This window comes from Triturus cristatus, chromosome 4_1 (genome assembly GCF_964204655.1).
Source record: "Triturus cristatus chromosome 4_1, aTriCri1.1, whole genome shotgun sequence".
In the NCBI taxonomy this organism is placed as follows: domain Eukaryota; kingdom Metazoa; phylum Chordata; class Amphibia; order Caudata; family Salamandridae; genus Triturus; species Triturus cristatus.
Window position 1 is genome coordinate 1,127,736,839 of NC_140585.1, and position 26,300 is coordinate 1,127,763,138.

Sequence of the window (26,300 nt, forward strand, 5' to 3'; positions counted from 1 at the left end):
AAGTTAATTAAAGTTAAAAAAAGTTGAACTTAAAAAACTTTTTAAAGCTGTTGCAGTACCTATCAGTGGCCATGTAAGTATATTTATGAGTGTTTTGGCTGTATTAACTTTAGAAGTCTGTGAGTAGGAGATTGCTTGTTTAAAGCTTTTTTGAGGTTACAAACGACCCGATTCACAGAATCGGCCATTTGCGACTTCAAAAAAGCTTTTCTTTATGTCCTAACATCAAATTGCAATTTGGTAAGATGTTACAGAATTATGATTCTCCAATTATCATACAGACAGAATCTTGATTTCATTAAAGACAACTTTTATTGTTGCCCCACATGCAGCCCTTTAAAGAATACATTACTTCATGAATAAAACATTCTAAAAGAACAATATACAACTTCATGGTAACTTCGCATCATCCTCTTAGAGCTGCGATGGAGAGCCACCAATACCTTAAATTAACTTCTTCTACTCTAAATGCATAGATAATGAAGCGATTCTCACAAAGACGAGGTGTCTGAAAAAAATGGAAAGAAAAACTGGTAATCCAAATTTTTTCGGAGTTAAATACTTGTAAATATTAACAGATCAATTAAAAGTTATTACAAACTATACAGTGTTATACTTTAGATTTATTACAAAACTACATAGAATTATACTTCAATTAAAGTCTGTTTCTGAATCAAAGAAATTTTTGTCATTCTCCACCAGGGTGTGGTGGGTGGGCTAATGTTAGCCTCCATTGGCTTTAATGAAATCAAGATTCTCTCTGTATGATAATTGGAGAATCATCATTTCATTACAAGACCGGAGGCTACCACTATGCATGTTTAAATCTTTTTAATGCTGTATTGCTCACATGTTCCACAGGTTTAAGGTAAAACTGTGCAAAAGTGGATGCGTTTGATATAAGAGAGGGATCCACCAGCCCAGAACACCTTACTGGCCATTGCTCCAGGGGAAGAGTGTGCCCCAAATTTTGACAAATCTATTCCTGCTTCTGACATTATTAATCTAACCCATCTAGCAATGGTAGCTGTAGATACAGATTTATATGGTTTAACTAAAGAATTAATAGTTGGTTTTCATCCTTTGATCTGATGTTACACATTATTTTTTTCATACGTTTTCATGCAGTCTACTACATATCGTTTTTTTACAATCTGGAAAACAAGGATGGAAAATGGTTTCGGGCCTTTTCCATTTTTCAAAATGCACTCCGTCTTGAGAGTAAAATCTATTAGAGGTCTCTAACGCTTTAACATTTGAAATTATTCTAAAGGATATCAGACAGAGTAAGGTTGCTAGTTCCGTTGATAGTTGTTTTTTTGAAAGAGAAGAGTTATCGGGCCGTGTGGAAAATAGATCGAAAATGATGTTAACACTCCATAGAGAATCGTACCTGGTCTTGGGGGGACGTTTAAGTCTAATTCCCTTCATTACCCTGCGGATCAGAGGGTCTGAACCGATAGAATAGTTATTTATTAATGAATGGCCTGTCGATATACCTGATCTATAACAGTTGATTGTTCTATAACATAGGCCCGAATTGAATAAGCCTGCAAGATAATTTGCTAAATCTACTACAGGAGCGTCCAAGGGATCCAAACCCCATTGCAGGCACCCACTACACCATTTTTTCCAAACACCAGTGTATCTTCTCCTTGTTCCTGGTGCCCATGATTCATCCAGTAGATCTTTAGCCTCTCCTGACACGCCTGGGTATCTCTTAGATCTCCTGAAATCTTCCAAGCAAGAAGGTTCATGTTGCCTTCTAGTAGGAGAGGATATTCTTCTCCTTCCTGTCCTTGAAGAAGGCCACTGTTCCCGGGGATTAAACGTGGGATGTCTATTGGAATTGTTCCCAGGAACCAAACTTGGGTATTCCAGAATGGAGTAATTAGTACTATTTTGCATTGTTCTGATCTGACTTTTAGAAGAACTCTCTGGATTAGAGCAAATGGGGAAATGCATAATAATTCTGTTTGTTCAAGGATTGGACCAGGGCATCTACTGCCTGTGCGTTGGGATCTAGTCTACAGATGTAATAGCATTTGACTTGAAAAGTGAGTCAAAATTTAAAGGGCACCACAGATCCTGAATTCTCTTGAATACTGTAGGATTCAATTTCCAGTCACTTGAATCCTTTAGGAACCTTGAGTTCCAATCTGCTCTTGTGTTTTGATGCAAAAAGAAAAATTGATAGACAGAATGCAGAACAATGTCATACATTCACCCCAGTACAGAGATCTGGGCTAAATCCATCGTTTTTATGCTCCCCAAGCCCTTCCAGTTTGAACCCAGCCATATGCAAATCAGTCTTGGCCCTGCGCCCAATGGGAACAGTCCAGCTCGAACTGCCAATGATGAGGGGTGTTACCCAAAAACTGGTCCCAGGATGCTTGTTTCTGGTCCAGGGAGGACCTGGCCTGGCAGTTCAGGCTGGACTGTTCCCATGAGGAACAGTGTTAAGACTGATTTGCATATGGCTGGGTCCAAACTGGGGTGGTGAAGTGAGCTAAAGAGCGATGATGGATTCAACCCAGATCTGTGACTGGGGGTGAGTGTCTGAAAAGTTTCAGCACTCCGTCCATCATCTCCTTGTGTTTGCCTTGTGTTTTGATGACCAGGTAGAAATTCTGCTTTCAGTATGATCTTTTGGCTCCAACAGAAGTACCAAATTGTCTTGTTTAGGTCTGCAAGTATCTTTGATCTTGCCCCCCCCCAATTGGTTGTTGTAGGATACTGCTGTGAAATTGTCTAATCTGATGAGGATGACACTGTTCTTCAGGGTGGATTTGAAGCTCATCAGAGCGTTCACGCTCACCATAATTTCTAGACAGTTTATGTGGAGTGGAATTTCCTCTTTGGATTACTTTCCCCCATCTCTATCTTTCACATTTTGGCACCCCAACCTAAATTGCTTGCGTCTGCTTGCTTCTAAACAGTATGCTCCGGGGTGTTCCCGAAGATTGCCTTGCCATTCCAATGGCCTAAATTGTTCCACCACCACAGGAGGCCCTCTCGGGCCTCTTACGATAAGGGTATTGTATTTGAATACCATAGGCCCTTCTTGAAGCCTGAGGATTTCAGTCTTTGTAAAGCTCTGTAGTGCAGCGGGCCTGGTTATACTGCTTGAATAGAGGAAGATAGAAGCCCAACTACTCTTGCTATTTAGCGTAAACGGAGTCTTTGGACAGAACATAAGAAACCTCTTTCTTTATTTGGACAGCTTTTTGGCTGGTAGTTGTAATTGGCTTATAGTGGTATTTACCTGAAACCCTAAGAATCCAAGATTTTAAGTCGGTATCATTATTGATTTTTCTATGTTGATGATGAAACCTAACCCTTCTAAAAGGTCTACTGTCCACTTCATATGTTTTAACAAATCTTCCTGATGTTGTGACATCGGAAGCATATTATCTAGATGGATTATTACATGAACATCCCTTCTTCTCAAGGACGCAACTACTGGTCTTAGAACTTTGGTGAAACCCCATGGGACTGAGGAGAGGTCAAAGGGAAGGCAAAAAAATTGGTATGTTATTCCTCTCCATGAGAATTTTAAATGTTTTTGAAAGTCCTTGTCCATAGGAATTGTGAAGAAGGCACATTTTGGATTCAGATCTCTGTACTGGGGTGAATGTATGACATTGTTCTGCATTCTGTCCATCAATTGTTCTTTTTGCATTTGTCACCCCGAGTGGGACGGGTATGCTCAGACGTGAGTCCTGTGCTCTCCATGCCACTGGAATCAAGCTATCCTGGCTGAAGAGGGGTGAAACCTCGAAACCGGTCCTAGGATGCTTGTTTCCAGTCCAGGGAGGATCTGGCCTGGCAGTTCGGCCTGGACTGTTCCCATGGGGCACAGGGTCAAGACTGATTTGCATATGGCTGGGTCCAAACTGGAATGGCATGGTGAGCAAAAAAACGTTGGATTTAGGCCCAAATCTCTGTACTGGGGTGAATGTATGACATTGTTCTGCATTCTGTCCATCAATAGTTCTTTTTGCATTTGTCACCCCGAGTGGGATGGGTATGCTCAGTCGTGAGTCCCGTGCTCTTCATGTCACTGGAATCAAGCTATCCTGGCTGAAGAGGGGTGAAACACCGAAACCGGTCCTAGGATGCTTGTTTCCAGTCCAGGGAGGACCTGGCCTGGCAGTTCGGGCTGGACTGTTCCCATGGGGCACAGGGTCAAGACTGATTTGCATATGGCTGGGTCCAAACTGGAATGGCCTGGTGAGCAAAAAACGATGGATTTAGGCCCAGATCTCTGTACTGGGGTGAATGTATGACATTGTTCTGCATTCTGTCCATCAATTGTTCTTTTTCCAGTTTCACAAGCCAGTCCTTTTTTTGTAGGATGTCTCTTAAAAGGTGAATACCCTCCATTTTGCGGTGTCTGTATACTAGGAAGGTATTCAGTTCTTTTCAATTTATGACAGGGCGCCAGCCTTTGTCTTTTTTCTTCACCAAAAAGATTGTGCTCACGAAACCCTGTTCTGAGTCTGTCACTCTGCAAATAGCATTTTTTAATAGCGTCTGGTTCACCTCTGTGTCTACTAGAGCTGATTGCTCTTGATCTAAGGTAAACTCTCTGGGTTGTTTTGCTTGGTAGGGCGATGTGTTGAATTCTATCTTGAAACCCTTTATGGTTTCTAGTACCCAATGGTTGTTCGTTAGTAATGTCCTATTTTGGCTGAATAGGCGTAGTCTTCCCCCTAAACTTGTATGGAAAAAAGCAGAAGGAGGAGGTGTTCTTACCTTGCTGTTCTTGGCTTTGGGTTCTGCCTCTGCCCCCACCACAGGTGTGGAAGTTTCTGCCTTTTTGTGGGAAGGAGGAGTTGTGTCCTCGGAAATGTCTTCCATATCCTCGTTGGCTTTGGTTACGTGGAGTCGCAGTCGGGAAGTTGGGTGGAAAGGAAGAGCCCTCCTTCTCAATGCAGAGCCCCAGTGGAGCAATTCGGGGTAAGCAGTTGTTTATTTAGAGCTTACAGATATCATAAGTTAAAAAGGAGGTTAAGGGGTGAAATAAAAGGGAAAAAAGCGACCAAACTGTAAATTGGAAAGGTGTAGTTAGTCAGGAAGTTAAGAGGTAACTTACCTGCTGAATATCGTAAAAAGCACAGCTATAGTTAGTGTAGGGTCCATGGATAAGGTTACTTACCTTCTCAATAGTAATATAAGTTAAAGTTATTAGTAAGAGTCTCCAAAGGTTACTACGATAGGCTCACAATCATCATTTGGATAGCGGAGTTAAAGAAAGTATACTTGACTGTCCAGGAGCAGCGAATAAAAGACGATGATGCCTAGTTACCATGACGTTGTTCTTTTCAAATGTTTTTATTCATGATATAATGTGTTCTTTAAAGTGCTGCATGTGAGCAGCAATAAAAGTATAATGCATAATGGTAGACTCCGGTCTTGTAATGAAATCATGATTTGTATTAGCAACCAAATATCAGCATTTGAAAGGGGCATCCCTCCGAAATACCGAATCCGAATGGTATGCATTAACGCTTTGCAATCAAGTTTTGATCACAAAACATTAGTCTTTTACTGAATACAGTATTGCAGTGGTAACCTATTCCCAAATTAGAAGGGTTCCCAAGGGGATGTGGCCTTTGTGAATGTAAACAAAGTTTGTTTAAACTGAACTTTTCTTTTTAAAAGTAGCCCGATTTCCTTTTAAGGAAAATGGCTGCAGTGAAAAAAATTATTTCTCCGTTAAAAAACAATCACAGACATGGCGACATGGTGGTCTGCTGATAAAAGCAGGCCACCCTCCCTATGATGGTGCTGATTCCTAGTGGGTCGACACTTTGCAACCTACGTTATCAATATTCATGAGGCTGGTTGATTTGTGACCCACTAGGAATTGCTATTTTAGAATAAAAAGTTTCATACAATTGGAATAGCGATTTCCAAATTGCGATTGAGCGACATCGCAATTAGCACATTTCTATTCCTAATGTTAGTACATCTGGCCCTGAATCTTTTTGTGGGTGAGTGCTGAGTACCGGTGCCCACCCCCTGCAAACATTAGCATAAATTAAGCACTGTCTGCATTCGATCTGATAACATAATGAAATCCAGGACACCAGAGTCCCAGCTAGTCTTATTTTTTCTTGCAACTCAACAGCATTAAATGTGCAGTGTCAACATACCATGTAATGATTATAAAATAAGCACTGTAACACTGCCAACCTAAGACCATCTAGCACTGCTACCAGGACAGTCTTCATCTCCGAGGGTGCACATCCCCTTAAAAATGGTCCAGAAAGTAGTGGCATTCAAAGTAGACTGACGTCTGCTAATCAATTTGAAGGCCTGATGTGCACTAGAAGGGTGATTATATTGGAAAGAGAAGAATTAAATGGAAACATATATTTTACAATTTCCTAGTGCTAAGATACGCAAAGTGAGAGTTAAGATTTAATTTGGGTTTAGATATACCATTGGTCACCTTAAACTCCAAACCTTTTCTGTGAGTATTTACACAGTATGTACATATTGTCTCATACTGCAGCATTTATATAGTGCTTACTACCCCTATGTGGAGCATTGAGCTGCTTACCTACAAGGGTAGTAAGGTTTGCCATATAGGGTGTGGTTTGGGAGGGTGTTGTCTTTGTTTTTTGATCCCATGTGGGAAATGTTTCCATTTTGTGTGTGATGACCATCGTGGTGTAATTATCATTTTGTGGGATGCAGTGCTTTGCAGTGTGTGATGAAGAGGTGCGAGGGATGGTTATGCTTTTCAGTAAGCTGGTGGCTTAAGGCAGTTCTGCGGATCCTTTTATACTATTTCATATCATACTTTTATAGTATTTCTTATGATCATATCCCTACCTAGTGTGTTACTGCACAGAGTTGTCCAACCTAATAGCTTGTTTTACAGTTTTTAGGTTTTTAGTCTTGAGCAGGCATGGTAGCAGAAAGAAATGGCAGGGAGATCTGGTGGGATAAACTTTATTATGATCATCCCATAGACTGGGCCACGGGATATATGCAATTTATGGCTGCGGCGATTTTCGCATAGTTATGGATTTGTTGCGTTTGCCACATAATCCACCAACTGCTGTATAATCTAAAGATTTTATTTAAAAAAAAATTATAGCTCAAACGGGTCAAAAGTCACAAAAAACATGGTGCCTGGGGTTCCTGCACACTGGGAGGCTTTTTGCAAAGTTCGACCGGTCATCTTTTATATGTTAATTGTTGTATTTGAATGGTAAATTGGTACTAATTAATGTGAACTCTTTTCTCAGAAACTGTTGTAAAAATTGCAAAATAATGACATAATACTATCACAAAATGTGCAACATCATGCCGCATAATTTGGTTTTTCGTGCCGTATAATTTAGTCAACCTCACCACATAATTTGATCCTCCTCTACCGTATAATTCCAGTGCCCTTGCTCATAACTGAATGCGATTATGAGGTGTAAAGAAGTGGCCTTACTGTGTAGCTAGTGGGGACCTGCAGTGGTGAACTAGAGTTTTCCAATTAGCCGACAGAATGGGAAGATCCCTTCATTTATTCCATGCCTTTTAAGTTGGTGATGGCTGCTTTATTGGGTGATACAGTAGTGGGGGATAGACAAGACTGTCAGCAGATATGCCTTATGTGAGAGTAAGAAGATTAAACTACACTTGTCTGCACACTACTGTGTATCATGATATTAGCATTAGTGTGGGTCTGAAATGTTATATATGAATTAACACCATTAAAACAGTGAGCACTTGTCTATCTCTGCTCCAAGCTCTTTGAAAAATACTCCCTTTTTTACCTGCTTCAGCTAGAGATCAAGTGGTAAGGAGTACTATTATGAGCAGATTAGATGACTGCAATGCCCTACTCCTAGGAGCTCCAGCTTCCCTGTTAAAAAAATTGCAAAGGATACAGGTTATTGCAGCTAAGCTTGCGTTAAACAGACAACACAGAGCCTCAGCCTCGCTTGCCCTAAACTATCTTCACTGGCTGCCTATTGCGCAGAGTCCAGTTTAAGGCACTCTGTATCGTCTACAGGGCAGTACATAAAATGGGGCCTAAAGATTTTACCGAGAAAATTCCTATGTTACTCTTGAGTCAGAAGCCTGCGTTACTCTTCAGCTAGCCTGATATGCACTCCACATGTTAACAAAGTTGTATGTAGCTTCCCGACTCTGGAATACATTGCCAATTGAGCTTAGACAAATGAACACTCTGTCACGCTTCAGGAAGAAATTGAAAACTAGACTCTTTCCCGGGGATTAATCTCCAGCCCTGTTTTTTAATTCAGTTACACACAGTGTTTTTTGGTAATCTCAGTGCCAGGATACCCGTTGGGTGGCAGCTGCGCTATAAAAGTGTCCCTTACATTACATTACATCACTATATAATAGTAATTCTAATCATAGGTCAACCCTTCTTAGCTTACCTGTATATAGAAGCGGTGTGCTGGTTGGGTGGTTCCATATCCGTGGGTTGTAAATTATAGATTGTACTTGGAGGTGTAATTATCTTTACTAGTTCTGTCTAGGTGTGGGATGATGCAGTTATCTTGGAAATAACCATCTTTTCTGCTGTCTTCTGAAGTGTATATGATTCAAATCTGGACTGGTAGTGAGTTCCAGAGCTTGGTGGCATGCACAGAAAACCTAGTGCCTCCTATGGATTTCTTATCGTAAATTAATATGATGAGTCATGTTGCAAGCCAGGAGCACAGGGTCCTCTTATGTTTGTACTGCTTGAATTTAACTTGTAGATATAGTGATCCTTTTCCTTGGGATGCTCTGTGGACAATGCAGAGTGGCTTGACATTGGCATTCTAGCCACACATAACCAGAGGAGAGATTGGAGCACAGGATTCATGAGCTCTCTTGGGTGGTGGTGGAGAAGAAATGTTACAGCTGCATGTTGATTAGTTGTTTTTTGTGTCTGATGAATCTGGTAGTTTATAGTTTTTATTGGTATCCGTACATTGGTTAGGTAGCAATCTTAATGTTTGTGAATTAGCAAAAAGGGATGAATTACTCACTTGAAGGCCTCTCTTAGAGTGTGTGAAAGTTAAATTTTGGAAATTCTTTGTGACTCAGGCCCTGTGTGTATTACAGCTTGGGAAAGGTTGTATGGCTCCCGCTCTCAATAGCTGAGCATAAATATTGTCTTATGAATTCATCAAATCCTTGATGGGTTATCACAGAGTGTGTTTTATCATATATATATTAATATAAATATGATCAATGTACCATATTGACATATTCATCCAAAAACGAAATCACAACTGCTATAAATTATGTACCATAGTTTGATACTGTGAGTGTAGGGCAAAGAGATTAGAAATGGAGGGGTACAAAGGAAATCATAAATAATTTTGGACTATGCTATTAAGGTAGTTATGCCTTTGGTACAAGTTGCTCATTTGGTGTGATGATGACAAACAGACCAGATTGTTTTTCACCCAGCTTTTTCATCAAAACGAAGACACGTGCAAGTCAAAGTGCACTTGCTTAGTGATACCGGCATTGACAAGCACTGGAATGTAAAATGACAGCCCCCTCCCCATGCTATGGCATGGCATTCTGGGAAGAATACTTTAAAGAGCAACAACAATATTCGGGCTTGAAAAGGTATGCATTCCCCAGCAGTTTTGAAGGAGAAGAATAGGATGTCTGCAGGCATGCTGCCATAGCAACAGAGGGGGTGGACCAACATGGCTAGTCAGAGAGATGGAAGACAGTGGAGCATTCGAGAGAGAGTGCTTTATTTCTGCTATCAGGCGGAGGTGGCAGAAGGGTACAGTCGTAGGAGGAGGGACGTAATTTGATCTGTGTTTGATCTCAGTTATATCTCACTGTAGCGTATTCATCAGAACTGCTTCAACTCTCCGATGAATCAGAGAGAAACTGAGGACACATCTCTGCATCGAACACGCTCCCCCACAAAATAGAAACTTACTTGTTACCTGCCTCGTTGTGATCAGTCTGAATCAGAACTTTAACTGTGGCCTCTTGTGCACTGCTCAGCTCTCCACTGCTTCCCTGCTAGGTTTGCTCTCTACACATACCATTAGATAAATACATAACATACATTACTTACATATTTTGGTTTACATTCGGTTTTTGAAACTGTTCACCTCAGTCAATTAATCAATCAATTAATCTGTCAATTGTTACAATGGACTGTTTCTTTCTGATAAGGTAATCAGGGGTGCAGCAAGCACAGCATTTGGGATTCTGAAGATTGCCTTCATTAGCCATTATGTGGTGTTTTTGCTCCTCAAAGACACAGTTTCAACAGCTTGGAGAAAAAACATCCATTATGAATGGTGAGCCAACCACACCTGGTAGATGTGCACACTTTGTGCGTATATGTGGCAGAGTGTGAAAGATAGAGAGAGAGTCTGCAAGGTCTATGTAAACAAAAGGCTTTAATATAGTGATGGTCAAGTTAAAGATACATTCTGTTGACGTTTTGGCACTTTTTATTGGCTGTTTGCTCAAAACTGAACTCGTTTGCCTATACTCCATGCCCAGTTTTTAATACCAAATTGTACCGTACTGAGTAAAAGCCACACCGCGTCACCACATCGTTTTTAATTTGTTTTACGGATCCTTAGTTAGAAAAGTGCCTCCCTGATCTAAGGGTGTATGCCCACCCTCCATCGAACCATTGTTTTAGTAAGCATTGGGTTGTCCAATGATGAAACATGACACCTGACAGGTGTGTGACAACATCCAGTCAAACTTTGTTTGCATGTCAAAGAGTGACTAGATGGACCGGAAACCATTAATAAGATACTGTGAAACATGGTTAACTAGGGTGGCATTTTTGTGAAAAGGATTGTGTTGGAGGCTGGCTCACCCTAGACGCCCTAAGCCTCTAGTTCTCGATCTTGGAGACTGTTCTTTGGTTTTGTGGTTTAGATTGCTTCGCTACACATTCTCACAGTAAATGAGGGCCACTTTCTCTCTGAAGTTATCTTTCTGTGGAATGGTACTTGCTGGAACCAGTGTCAGTGTATTGTCTCTCCCGGTGGGTGACGTTGTATTTTCTCCCCTGGTGTCAGTGTACACACGTGTCCACTGCCAGTGTAATTTTTCTCTGTCAGTGTCTCGTCCTGTCCCAGTGTCAGTGTATTCTCTCTCTCAGTGTGGGGTATTCCATGTACAATTTTCCAAGTATTAACTTCCACATTACCAGTGTATTCCCTGTATTGCAAACAGGTCCTACTGCCAATGCGTTTCCTGCCATGCTGCATCATACTGTTATGTAAATCTGACAGGGTTTTCTTACGCACTAGTCTCAGTGAATTGCCTTGTCGCAGTAGTGCCAATGTATTCTATGTCAGTCAGTGTCAGTGTATTCCTCTTCCCTCCTCAGTGTATTCCTTGTCCCACTTTAGGTGTAATGCTGTATGTACCCAGTGCCAGTGTATTCCTATGTACTGGTGTCAGTGCACTGACATATTCCAGTAACACTGTATTCCTGTGTAATGGTGTCAGTGCACAGCCATGCTGCAGTCACAGTGTATTCCTACGTACTGGTGTCTGTGCACTGCCATGTTCCAGGGCCAGTGTATTCCTACGTACTGGTGTCTGTGCACTGCCATGTTCCAGGGCCAGTGTATTCCTACGTACTGGTGTCTGTGCACTGCCATGTTCCAGGGCCAGTGTATTCCTATGTACTGGTGTCTGTGCACTGCATGTTCCAAGAGAAGTGTATTCCTACCTACTGGTGTCTGTGCACTGCCATGTTCCAGGGCCAGTGTATTCCTACGTACTGGTGTCCGTGCACTGCCATGTTCCAGTCACAGTGTATTCCTACGTACTGGTGTCCGTGCACTGCATGTTCCAGGCCAGTGTATTCCTATGTACTAGTGTCCGTGCACTGCATGGTCCAGTAACAGTGTATTCCTGTGTACTGGTGTCATTGTACTGCCATGCCGCAACCATAGTGAATTCCTACGTACTGGTGTCCATACACTGCCATGCTCCAGTAACAGTGTATTCCTGTGTACTGGTGTCTCTGCACTGCATGTTCTAGTAACAGTGTATTCCTGTGTACTGGTGTCAGTGCGCTGCCATGCTGCAGTCGCAGTGTATTCCTACGTACTGGTGTCAGTGCACTGCATGTTCCAAGAGAAGTGTATTCCTACATACTGGTGTCTGTGCACTGCCATGTTCCAAGAGAAGTGTATTCCTACGTACTGGTGTCCGTGCACTGCTATGTTCCAGTCACAGTGTATTCCTACGTACTGGTGTCCGTGCACTGCATGTTCCAGGCCAGTGTATTCCTATGTACTAGTGTCCGTGCACTGCATGGTCCAGTAACAGTGTATTCCTGTGTACTGGTGTCATTGTACTGCCATGCCGCAGCCATAGTGAATTCCTGTGTACTGGTGTCAGTGCGCTGCCATGCTCCAGTAACAGTGTATTCCTGTGTACTGGTGTCAGTGCACTGCATGTTCCAGTAACAGTGTATTCCTGTGTACTGGTGTCAGTGCGCTGCCATGCTGCAGTAACAGTGTATTCCTGTGTACTGGTGTCAGTGCACTGCATGTTCCAGTAACAGTGTATTCCTGTGGACTGGTGTCAGTGCACTGACATGCTCCAGTAACAGTGTATTCCTGTGTACTGGTGTCAGTGCACTGCCATGCTCCAGTAACAGTGTATTCCTGTGTACTGGTGTCTCTGCACTGCATGTTCCAGTAACAGTGTATTCCTGTGTACTGGTGTCAGTGCACTGCCATGCTCCAGTAACAGTGTATTCCTGTGTACTGGTGTCTCTGCACTGCATGTTCCAGTAACAGTGTATTCCTGTGTACTGGTGTCAGTGCACTGCCATGCTCCAGTAACAGTGTATTCCTGTGTACTGGTGTCTCTGCACTGCATGTTCCATTAACAGTGTATTCCTGTGTACTGGTGTCAGTGCACTGCCATGCTGCAGTAACAGTGTATTCCTGTGTACTGGTGTCTCTGCACTGCATGCTCCAGTAACAGTGTATTCCTGTGTACTGGTGTCAGTGCACTGCCATGCTGCAGTAACAGTGTATTCCTGTGTACTGGTGTCAGTGCACTGCATGTTCCAGTAACAGTGTATTCCTGTGTACTAGTGTCAGTGCACTGCCATGCTCCAGTAACAGTGTATTCCTGTGTACTGGTGTCTCTGCACTGCATGCTCCAGTAACAGTGTATTCCTGTGTACTGGTGTCTCTGCACTGCATGCTCCAGTAACAGTGTATTCCTGTGTACTGGTGTCAGTGCACTGCATGTTCCAGGGCCAGTGTATTCTCTTTCCCAGTGTCAGTGTGTTGCTTGTCCCTCTGCCATTGCAGTCCTTGCACCACTTTCACGACTGACTGTTCATCCCCATGTGCCAGGATCAGTCTGTTGACTGTTCTAGTGAGGGTGTGTTCTCTCTGCTAGGATCAGTCTATTCGCTCTCTGTCAGTGCTGATGGATTCCCTATCGCCTGTGTATTCCCTCTCTGACAGCAGCTTCATGCTCCCACTGCCTGTGCATTCCCTGCCGCGCTGCAGTCAGGGCCGGAGCTGGGCATGGGCAGTGTGGGCAGCTGCCCAGGGCCTCACACTCAGCCTACCAGCATGGCTCCCCACACAAGTGTAACACACCACCGGTCCTCTGTACTCCTGCCGTCCAACTGAATGAAAGGTGTCTCGTATCAATTCGGCCCATGGGAGGGGGCTCTCTCCCTGGGCCTCTCAGGGATGGTATAAGTAGCTCTAGGGGAGGGAGACTCTTCCCCTTATCCCAGCTGCAATGAAACACATTTTGCAGATTTGTCCTGCAATTAGGCTCCTGCCAGGCTGCCCATTCAGAGACACTGTGGGACGCCCATTGTCCAGCCCTTTAGCCCCCCACAGTTTTAAAACTCAGCCACAAGCAATTCTCACACCTTCAGTGTGATATGAGCTGTAAAAGAGGTGCTTGTAGGTGGCTGAGAGGAGGAGCTGCGGCCCAGGAGGAGTCTGCACAAAGCAGCTTCCAGCCCTGAAGGTGTCACTTATGTAAATTAGAGGGGGCTCGCACATTCCCCTTCGCTCAGGGCCTCAAAAAGCCTAGAACCAGTTTCTCAGTGTATTTCGTACACCACTTTCAGTTTAATTCTATGCCCAGTGGCGTAGCTAGGGGGGGTGGTGGGGGCGGTCCACCCCAGGCGGCACTATTTTGGGGGCGGACAAAGGCATTCAGATAAGGCTCGGCTTGCTTTCGTGGACATTCGGGGACGGGCAGAGAAGGAATAGGACTCGGGCAATGTCCTCTTCTTTTTGTGCTTGCAGCTGTCCCCCCCCCCCCCATCTTCCTATTATTCCCTCTCTTTCTGTCTTGCTCCTTACTTAATGAAAACCGTAACTTGAAGAAACGGTTCACAACCTCTTTCCTTCTTTCATTTAGTTGCTTCCCTGTGAAATGGATCCAAAAAGAAAAACACTCTTGCGGGAAATTCCCTTTTTCTGACATTTTTCTATTCCAAAGTGCAGTAGGATGGAGAGAAATAGAAGGTTTTAAATATGAAAAATAAATACATAACTAAATAAAGCAAGACCGAGTGGTTGCAAAGTGGCCAGATTGGTTTTATTCACATCCAAACACATCAGCCTCACATTACAGACTTTGCAGTGAAGCCTACTTTTGGTTTCTTGTCTTTCTTTGAACAGCATTGTTGTCCCCAGGTGGGGAAGTGCACTATTCCTGGAGGTACTGCAATACCTGGTTGATGGATGGATTGGAAAACAAAATGTGTACCATGGCTCTGTGTTTATGGATGTGGTCTTTTAAACCATACTGCTTACTTTTATTAAGGATATAAGCAATGGACATTGAAACGGTTCCCTTTAGGGCCCTGTAGTCATGTCCTTAACTTTTCAGGTAAAACCACTCGCTGATTTCTGAATAGTGAGTGAGAGATCGTTAAGGTAACCATGTTGTGTCTGCTTACATTTCACATGCTTTACTTAATCTTGCATTCCCTATGAGTGTTTGCTTTTACTTTTTTTTTTAGGCAGCATATTACTCTTATCAAGTGCATATTTTGAATTGAGCCACATCCAAGTGTTTATAGCGGGCACAATTAGGTTGTAGCTGAAGGCAGTGCGAGTTTCTCTCAGTGGGGCAGTATGGTGTTCAGTGGGGGAGAGGATGTGGCACTATGGCCAGAGCTGTCGAATTTGGAACTGGGGAACTGGGTTCAGCCTTCATGACCAGTCCACCAGACCACTCTACTGAGGGAGCAAATTCCCATGCTAGACCTTACAAGGCCCCACTAGACCTTAGAAGGTTTGATGTCTTAGCACAAGCAGGTGTACCCTAGTGGTGTCAATTGTGAGTTAACCTTGAAGGCCTGTCCACCACAATCCATACTGAAGTTCATCTCCAGTCTTGCGGGCAGGCCTACGAAGCAGCACACCCTAGAGCAACAGTGATCCAGTCACTGTGACTCTGTCACTGAGGTCACATTAACCTTGAGCAGGTGAGGGCGGTGCAAACGGTGTGACCGCACTGGGTACCTATTTCGGGTGGGTGCGTAGTGTTTGCAAGTATATTATGGTTTTAAAAAAACTTGCTGCCACCTTCCTGGCCTCCAGCAATTTTCAGAAACAATAAAAATGTCATGATAACTTCGGTGATTAATGTTCTTCCTAGAGAGAGATCGGAGTTTTGTCTAGTGGAAGGGTTGACTCCTGGAAAGGTAGCACAGAGGGTTAATATGCCTGCTGCAAAGAACATGTACCATGCAGATCACAAAGTGCACTGCTTTAATGGGGGGACCATGATGAATGGTCATTTAATGTCAGCTGTAGATGATGGATCCCTGAACAGTGTCATGTATGTGCATGTTTGCATTGTGCGGAGGGGATTACCAGGTAATTGTTCACGCAGCTCTCTGATGGATGTCACATGCGGTTTTTCTGAGTCCCCAGATAGATCATGCAGTCTGTGTGTTCTCTTTTGTACTGCCAGTCACCGGTGTATTCAACTGTGTAGCCTTGGACCGTGTCATGTATGTGCATGTAACTTGCATGATTGAGGTAACTATTAGCGGCGATACTACGTGTCTCTCGGTCCTCTTTCAAGTGCTTGCCGTCCTTTTTCTCCAGCAACCCCCTTCCCCCCCCCTCCCCACAGGGGCGGCAATCTGAGGGATAGCCCCGGGCGCCACAAGCTCTAGCAACGCCTCTGTCTATGCCCCACTGCCAATGCCACCCCGTGTGCCAATATCAGTCCCAGAGACTGTCCTGGTGCCACTGGATTCCATGTAGCAGAGCCACTGTATTCTCGCCCCTAGTATCACTGTATGAACACTTATCGCATCTGTCACAGTCCTAATGTCCTCCAACACAAGACCTGTGGCCATGCCTTGAGCGTGTTAACTTCACCACCCTTGCTGTCAGGGTTGCGTAATTCATTCAAGGTGCTATGGCTTCACTCATTACCATGACAATGACAACGAACGCATGTCCTGCTGAAAGCCATCATTTACATTCAATGTTTCCCCGTATGCCTGTGCGCATGCGTGGGACGCTCCCGCTGTGCCGCCTGCCGCACCTTAAAAATATGAACTGCCCGTGTGACGCAGCAGTTAATTAAGGGCAATTTAGCTATTATTACACATCACAGTTTGACATTTCTACGGCTGAGTCATTCCTTTGTTCAGGTTGTCTTCTGCAGTATGTGCTTGTTGAAATTAAATGCTCGGATGTTAATTGATTTAGAAGAAACGCATAATCCATGGATGGATGCAAATGAGGGAGGCCATAAACAGGCATTAACCCTCGCAGATAAGCCGAAAAATACAAAAGACGCTGAAAAATGAACAAAACGGCACGGAAGTGAGCAGTGAGGGAAAAGGGCAGCCAGGTAATGAGCGCCGCCATATTGCTGAGCTGGGCAGTCGAAGGCGCGTAAAAGATGACAGAGATTGCTGCTGATGCAATACCAGCATGGAATGCTCACACTGACCTCAAACTGGGTCTGCCACGGGTCTTTAACTCCTGTTACCAGTGAAAGCACTATGGAAGGCACAGAAGTAAGGAGAGTAGACTTCTTTATTGAGGTGGGTGCCTCCACTGGTGTCTTGTGTCATCCCATGTTATCTCGGGACATTCTGGTAAAAAAAAATACTACCTTATGCAATGAAATCTGGTGCTCATATGTACAGCCCTTGGACCAAGTGCATGCTATACAAAAACCACATACACACAAAAAAAAGCCCAAAAAAACCAGCCACAGTGCAAGCAGTAGCTTAGTGGTGAACATTGTGAAATTTACATGTATATAATGCCTGTAAGCATGGGAATGGTAATTTAGGAAATGAGAAATAGAAATCACACGTGATACCCAACTTCTTCAGGTAAACTGAGAATTAAACTCCATAAATTGAGACAGAATAGAAGGGTGAGGACAGTTATGATTTTTTTATTAATGGCAGGTAGCCTTTTGTCTGCTCCAAGCTGTCTTCTGGATCTCAACTGCTTGTCACAAGAGTTCTCCCTCCTGACTGTTATTTGACAAGTTGTATTTCAGGCTGTCGCAAGCTGGAGCACTAATGAATTTTGGTGTTTAGTTGTAGATCTTGGGTTGAGAAAATTGACAAATCAGGCTGAACATCCATAACATCGTATTCCACTCCTCAGCAGGACCCAGTGGCATTTATCCTATGCTCTGAAAGTGAATCCGCATAGGAGATGTGCCTTATCTAATATTAAGGCAGACATTGAAATGCAAACAATCGTTCAATTCACTGTAAGTTACACATATTGAAACTCAAACCCTCAAGTCTTTTGAATATGTACCTTCCCCCTTTTTAGGAATGAAGATACCAGCCATGCATATATCTGAAAATTGCACCAATACCCTCATACTGTTAAGTAATTTAAGGACATCAATGAATCTGGGAGGGCAGAGAGCGTAGAACGGTTGTGGCTATAATCCTCCACTCATTCCACTGGGTTAAAATGCTTGGGTTTTTATATTATAATGTTGGACGCGCCTACAAATGAGGGAGGGTTAATTGCAAAATATTAAACCCACTCAAGCAAGTTCATGCTATATTACAACAAGCAGTGTCAATTCTAATCAGTCCCATTTTCCTTTACATAAAAGCAAAACTGACAGACATTGCCAATGCTTGTCTATAACTGTCTTCAACGTCTGTCATAATCGATGCTGTACCGTCTACATTTCCGCTGCAGTTGTTCTACTGACCACTAGTTGGCTCTAAAATGCAGCAATTAGGTGTTGTTTAAACGTGGCTCTGTTTTCTTAGATGGAATGCTACATTCTTAGCATGACAAAATGACTAATCTCTAAACAGTGAAACCAGAAAGCTCCTTTAGGCGGGTCAAACACAAATAAGAGCAAGGCTACTGCGACTGACATGAAATCCATCCAATCTTGAGCAAGGATTAGCTCTGTGGAGTATTGTGTACAAAGCTGTCTCAGACAGTCAGCTGGATCTGTCTGTAGAGAGATCACAAACATTGTGATTACTGAATCAGCCTGGGAAAGTCACAAAGTCCATAGTATATGCACACAAAGAGTTATCAAAGAAAACCACATAGATGATGCTGTAAAACATGGAGTTCTATTCACAAACTGCATTTTGTAGAACATTTAGGAGTACTAAAATAGTACAACCAACATGCTACAAAATGCTAATCACATATCTATGTGCAGATGTCTAAGATTCTGCCGCTACTCCTATCTTTTATGTGTAGAAACTTCTGCCCCAACTGCGGAGATCTCCCCACAAGTAAGTGTACGATTTCGTAGAAAATTTAGGAGGGACACAGGGGAATGGCTGGAAAATAGGGAATGCATGCTAATAAAGGGGAGGGACTAAAGGAGCAGTAAATAATTGTTAGAGGAGGTTTAGAGAGGAACATAAACACACCCACAAAAGAGTAAGCCCCTTCCTATTCACAAACTGCCCTTTTAATGAAACTACAGCCAAAACAGTCATAAATGTACTCCAGCTCAGAGCTTTTTTTTGCCAGAGTTTTATATAGCGCAAACTTGACCCAAAGGTATCAGAGCGTTGTACATGAGCATCAGTTGCGTTACATAAGGACACATTAATTTTTGCTAGGCACAGGGAGATTAAGTGATTTGCCCAGAATCACAGGATGTTGAGTGTCATTGCCGAGACTCAAACCCGGTTGCCCAGATTTGAGGTCAACCGCCCTAGCCGTTAGGCCACATCATTAAGTTCAGCACCACCCTTGTCTACTCACAGGTATTACAACCCACTCATATAGAAAGTAATGAAGGTAGGGACTTAAAATAAAACCCCATAGGAAGTACTGTTAAAATAAATTACATTATTTTAACTGTTTAAGAAAATAATTAGATTGTATTGAATGTTTAAAAATTATTCTAAAAATGCAACACAATTATTTTAAAATATTGTATTAACTTTTTAAAATGTAAATTACTTTTAATTAACATAGTCTTTAATAATTTAGAATACATTTTTATTTAACCAGAAAAATAATTGTATTTAAAATGGAGTACATGCAAAATATCAAAATGTTTAGTTTAAAATTAAGTTAATAATGTTGTAGATTTTTACAATATTATTCTACGTTTAATATACATATCTCAAATTAATTAACATAAATATTTAACACAAAACAATGATTCTAATTGTTCAAAAACTTTAACTGACTTTTAAACATTTAACTATTATTTACCATAGGGAGATCTCAACAATGGTGGCAGAAATCTCTGATTATGTGTGAAAAGTTACAAGTAGTAACTTTACAATCATAAATTAGGCTTGATTCGCTGAATTCAGGAGGTGGGGGCATGTAAGACTACGCTTCTGAGTAACTGTCCACTTGTGCATGGTGAGTAGACTAACGTAGTTATTTAAAAGTGTAAGAGTAAACTTGCACATGTTGATTTACTCATGTGTAAGTTTACTTTTGTAAATAGGCCGTATGGTCTTCCCCTACCAAAATGGGAGCCTAGCTCCTATGTACTTATACACATTTTTATGACCGCACCTACCAAAGAAAGTGCAGACTGCAATAATGAAATCCATTTAAATGTGCAAAACTAAAAGCATGCTTTGCATAACCACACTTTTGCACCGACACAACTGCACCGACAACATGTTACTCAAACCCAGCTGAAACACTAGTGGCCAGGGCCGGACTGGCCGTAGCGGGCACCGGGCAATCCCCCAGTGCGCCGCACGGGTGGGGGCCGGTTTTGGGCCCCTGGGGGCCGTTTTTGTTACAGGGCCGTTTTTGCAGCGTAGCTGCAAAATCGGCCCTGTAACAAAATCGGCTGAAAACCGGCCCTGGCAAAGAGCTCGGCGGCACCCCCAACTCCCGGGGGGGCCGGGCCGAGCACTTTGCCAGGGCCGGTTTTGGTTCACAGGCCTGCCCTGCTAGTGGCCATATTCCAGACCACTTTTCTTTTTTGGTCCACTGTGCTACTTCACCATTGCCCAGCCACATGCAAATCAGACTTGGTCCTGTTCCAATAGAAAGAGTCTTACCTGAACTTCAAGGCTAGGAAGCTTCTTTGCTTTCTGAACATATCTGCACAGGAACAAGGGGCATTGGCCTGTTTATGAGTTGCATGTCTGCTAGGCATTGTTTTGATATTATTTATTTCTGTGTGTGCTCCAGAGAATCATATTTTCTGGATTTTAGTACATTTTTGACTACATGTGGTCATGATTTGATTGTGATGATGCACCGAGGGCCATGTATGGAGCAGTGAGGGTAGATGAGGATGTGTGCTCTACTCTTAAAGTATTGAGAAGGGTATTCTTAAAGGAGTGTTGCAGTCAATCAACTAGACCTCCTCCTCACACAAAACATGATTCACAGAAACCATTTGAATGCAGTGTCCCATGACTGTGTTCTCACTCCACTCACAGACAAGCTAGAGGAGGTGAAGGAGTTGCTATGAGAGCACAAAACACCTTCATCTTCCCTGAGGACCTGTCTAGCAAACAATTCAGTCTCCACTCAAGAGAACTCCTGCACGCGCAAGGAGGCCAGACCTCAAACGCCTCTTTCAAGAGAGCATCAATTATCACAGGCCACTACCTTAACACAGACTTTCAACTTGATTTACAAATTAGCAAAGTCACCTCTCTTCCGGTTTAATGGCCAGACAATACAAAATACTTATCTTCCAGTCATTGCCCTCACCCCATATCACACTAATAAAACTCACTCACCCAGATTGCAGATCCTTTCAGCCAATTCAATCAATTCCTTTTTTTAGTTCTTGGGTACTGAAACAAAAAATGGGGGACCCCCAATCTAAAAACCCTTTAGGACTCTCCACTACATGATGGATTTGCAGACAAAACACTTCTTGGACATACGTGACTAGTGATGGTCAAACAAAGAACTTCTACCTGATGCCTTGATGACCATACCGACAACAGCCTCAGCCAGCTCAGCATTAACAAATCCCCTCACTCCCTTCTCAGCACACTTCCCAAGCACATCGCTCAGGTAATGGAATCTGAGGCTGTCATCAAAATGACCAGACCCTCTTGGTCTGGTCAAATAAAGTTGCTGGAGGCTGCAAATCACACCAGTCACACTTGTTCCCCATAAAAAAAAGCAATCTCAGGAGTAAAAAAATAACATTCCTCTGGCGAGGCACTAGAAGCATGCAACAGCCATCTTTATTCATCTGTGTACTACTTCTTCCATCAATCACAATACCTCTGCTGCACCTGAGCCACTGTCTTAAAAAAAAAAGAATGATAACAATCAGATCATCCTTAGCCCTGGCCAAAACAAGTCACCAAACACTATCTACCCACTTACAACTACCAAAAGAAGAGTGTTGATAAAAGCTTCTCCACCTCACCATCATCCAATTAAAAATGGTCACGATAATAAAAGGCCACAGGCCATCCAAAACGCAGGGGACCCAGCCCAGCTACTTCCACCACAGCCGATCAGAAATCTTGGTTCACCCTGTGACAGTATGCTTTAAAACTCAACAGATCCTTACAAGCAAAAGTCAACAAGGCCCTGAAACACTCTCTCACCAATTGTTACTTCAGCCACAACATTCCAAATGTTACAACCCTTTTGCACACACTCCATGTCCAGTCCCAGATTGAGTGTTACACAAGGAGCCCGTCGGGCAGTGAAAGACCGGCCCGTAATCCCAATGGACGGCATTTCCGCAGTTGGGATTACGATGCTCGGTTTCCGACAGGCTTTTCATGCTGGGCTTTCCGACATGGAAAGCCTGCTGGAAAGCAACTCTGGGGGCCCCTAGCAGGGACCCCTTCTCTTTGTGGCCACCAGTTGGGGGCCGTGCCGCCCTGTTGATCCCTGCACCATGTGGCAGGCACCTTGAGGTGCCAGCCACGTGGTGCAAGGTTGAACACAATCTCCCATTTCTCTTTAGGAGCTTGTGCTATGGCTGATTTACGGCCTTAGTACAAGCTCCCATTGAGAAATGGGAGTATGCAACCGCACCATGTGCTGTCATATTGTAATTGCGGTGTCAGGACCGGCGACATCGTAATAAGGCCCACAGTCTCTATCTCACTCTGGCAGCCCGCTTCTCACCCATGCTTTCTTTCTTTTTCACAGTCTCCCTATCCTCACCTCCCTTCTCCTTTCTTATCTGACTTTTTCTTTTTTGGTCTACACCATAGTCCCAGTCCCAAATTAAGCACTGGAGCTTGTCTGACTGAAAGCCATCCTTCAAACTCCACCAGGTCTGTATTGTGCTCTATGCAGTGAAGTAATCCCTGCACCTCTGACATGGGGCCGTGTATATACGTCTCATTACAACTTCTGCCAACTCTGCATGGCAAAATAATTGCACCTTTCTAACAGGATGCATCTCAGTGCTCCCTTCAAACTGCTATCAAGTTAGGAGTGGTGCGCCTTACAAGGAAATAAACACAATCCCCTACTTTAACTATGCACTCAATAGCATATAATGGGCCGCTAGGGGATGGAAAACAAATTAGTCCGGTGTCTGACATCTACTGACAAAGAACATAATTTTTTGTAATTTTAACTGCATTGGTATAGCACGTCATACCTCTTTATTGATGTCATAGTGCTCGGATTAAATGGTGCACTACATGCAATGAGGCCGATGTAGGGAGCGCTGTGGTATATCACTTACATTGTTATATACCTACCATCCGAATTTTGTTGGTTGTGTTATTTGCATGCCACTGGTTTTCTTTGTCATTGCAGTTGATGGGAAGGGTTGTTCTGTTACTCAATCCTTTGTAACTGTAGGGTTACTTGTCTCCCTGCTGTATAGTACAATGGAAGTAAATTATTTCATTTTCTTTGCAGATTTGGTTTATGGATACTACAGACACCAGCGGAAAATTATTGAAGAGATCGACTGGTCATACACAGGTGAGCAATCCTTGACACTGGCTTTAAATAGTATGTGTTTAATAGTGTTTCGATCAGAAGTTTAGAGCCTTCTGCAGGGTGTGCAGCCAGGGCCACAGGGGTAGTAAGAGAGCCTTCGGCCGGCTGCATCCTTGAAGACTGTTTCTGCAACACTGCTTGCTGTGAGAACCTCAGGTGTAATCCTCATGACCCTGTAACACTGCTTACTACTAGATCCTCAGATGTAACACTGCCTGCTATTCATCAGGTGTAACCTTGGCTGCTGTCACTATGAAACACTGCTTGCTACAAAAGTCTCAGAAGCAACACTGACTGCTCTTACTGCAGCACAACTTACAGAAAGATCCTCAGATATAACACTGACTGCTATTCACTGCTTGCTACAAGAGTCTCAGAAGCAACACTGACTGCTCTTACTGCAGCACAACGTACTGCAAGAGCCTCAGATATAACACTGACTGCTATTCACTGCTTGCTACAAGAGTCTCAGAAGCAACACTGACTGCTCTTACTGCAGCACAACTTACTGCAAGAGCCTCAGATATAACACTGACTGCTATTCACTGCTTGCTACAAGAGTCTCAGAAGCAACACTGACTGCTCTTACTGCAGCACTACTTACAGCAAGATCCTCAGATATAACACTGACTGCTATTTACTGCTTGCTACAAGAGTCTCGGAAGCAACATTGACTGCTGCCACTGCAGCACTGCTTACTACTAGAGCCTCAGGTGTAACACTGACTGCTATTCACTGCTTGCTACAAGAGTCTCAGAAGCAACACTGACTGCTCTTACTGCAGCACTACTTACAGCAAGATCCTCAGATATAACACTGACTGCTATTCACTGCTTGCTACAAGAGTCTCAGAAGCAACACTGACTGCTCTTACTGCAGCACAACTTACTGCAAGAGCCTCAGATATAACACTGACTGCTATTCACTGCTTGCTACAAGAGTCTCAGAAGCAACACTGACTGCTCTTACTGCAGCACTACTTACAGCAAGATCCTCAGATATAACACTGACTGCTATTTACTGCTTGCTACAAGAGTCTCGGAAGCAACATTGACTGCTGCCACTGCAGCACTGCTTACTACTAGAGCCTCAGGTGTAACACTGACTGCTATTCACTGCTTGCTACAAGAGTCTCAGAAGCAACACTGACTGCTCTTACTGCAGCACTACTTACAGCAAGATCCTCAGATATAACACTGACTGCTATTTACTGCTTGCTACAAGAGTCTCGGAAGCAACATTGACTGCTGCCACTGCAGCACTGCTTACTACTAGAGCCTCAGGTGTAACACTGACTGCTATTCACTGCTTGCTACAAGAGTCTCAGAAGCAACACTGCCTGCTCTTACTGCAGCACTACTTACAGCAAGATCCTCAGATATAACACTGACTGCTATTCATTGCTTGCTACAAGAGTCTTAGAAGCAACACTGACTGCTGTCACTGCAGCACTGCTTACTACTAGAGCCTCAGGTGTAACACTGACTGCTGTCACTGCAGCACTGTCTCCATTGAGAGATTCCCATGCTCATTCTCTGACACGCCCCAGAGAATGACTAATAGTATAACCTGCATTTAATACTTCAGTTGTGTAATATGCTCAAGAATGAGAACATCAAACTAGTGTACATCCCCTCTATTTACTGTTCCTTCACACCTATTGAATTAGGTCTAATTAACAGCAATGTCTCTTTACACTTCCACCAGAGTAAATGCTTTGTGAATTACATCCCACATTTCTATTGCAATCAGTTCATTTACTTTCTTTCAGTCTAATAATTTCATATGTGTCCAGAACCCCACTCAAGACAGTAACACGCACTTTGACTTCATACCAAAGACAAACAAATATCGATAGAAGTTTGGTAGAGGATACTCACCAATAAGTATAAAGAATTGGTTTCACGGTGTGACCAGCCGGTCAGTCTAGTGCTAAGGAGATGCTGAGGGGAAATATATAAAATACGTCCTCCTGATTACACTCACTATACCAGAATGTATCCTATAGATTTATTAATCTGGCATCCACACCAAAATCGCTTCCAGGAAATGTAAAGTTTGACCCTAACAAGTTGTCCTGACTGAACATAGTTTAATATTAATTTTTAATCACACTGGGAACACCACACATAGAGTGATGCCTAGGTGTTCCGAGGTATTTTTATCTTGAGATCCCAGTAGGAAAATATACAAAGTGCTTCCTGGGATATGGTTGACCTCAACCTGATTCTTAGGGACCAGGATGAGACCCAATGATGGAGCATGACACCAATAGTGTGTGAGGGTCTAACAAACAACATAAAGGTCTTGTCAACCTATTAGGGCCTGAGTATGATGCGGTTCGGACAGCTTGTGGGTTGCGGTCCGAACCGCATCTACTGCTGTGGTCCGACTGAAGCATTATGATGCATGCGGTCAAAGGCAGCAGTCGGAGGGGTCGACCGAGTCCTTCCAACAGGCTCATGGATCCAGTCGGTCGGTCTGAAACTTCCCATAATCCTTTAAGCATGGTGTTTCCACTGTCGGGATGATGATGTTGGTTTCCGACAGCCTTTCCATGTCTGCCTTTCCAACATGGAAAGGCTGTCGGAAAGTGAAATTGGGGGTCCCAGCAGGGCCCCCCTTCCTCCCCTGGCCCTCTCCTTCTGGGCATAGGGGCACCTGTGGTGCCCCCCTGAAAATACCTGCACCGTGTGGCAGGCACCAAGAGGTGCCTGCCACATGGTGCAGGCACTTCTTGTTTTTAATATTGTATTTATTTTTTGTAAATAATTTTTTAAATTTTGTTTGAGTTTTTTATTTCTTATTACAATGGTTTGTTTTTTAAATATAGGTGCCGATTCCGATCCTGGGAATAATTTTCCCGTACAACTCATATCCGTATTTTTTTACGTACGAATC

The 26,300-nt window shown here is 43.2% G+C and overlaps 1 protein-coding gene across 3 annotated transcripts in view; it reads left to right on the plus strand.

Moving 5' to 3' along the window:
• Window positions 1–26,300, plus strand: part of PTPRZ1 (protein tyrosine phosphatase receptor type Z1) — a 550,052-nt gene that overhangs the window by 136,447 nt on the left and 387,305 nt on the right. For all 3 annotated transcript variants that reach the window (XM_085654180.1, XM_085654181.1, XM_085654182.1), the window contains exon 2: window positions 23,316–23,381. In XM_085654180.1, coding sequence (XP_085510306.1) covers window positions 23,316–23,381 — 66 coding nt within the window. The remainder of the gene's footprint in view (window positions 1–23,315; window positions 23,382–26,300) is intronic.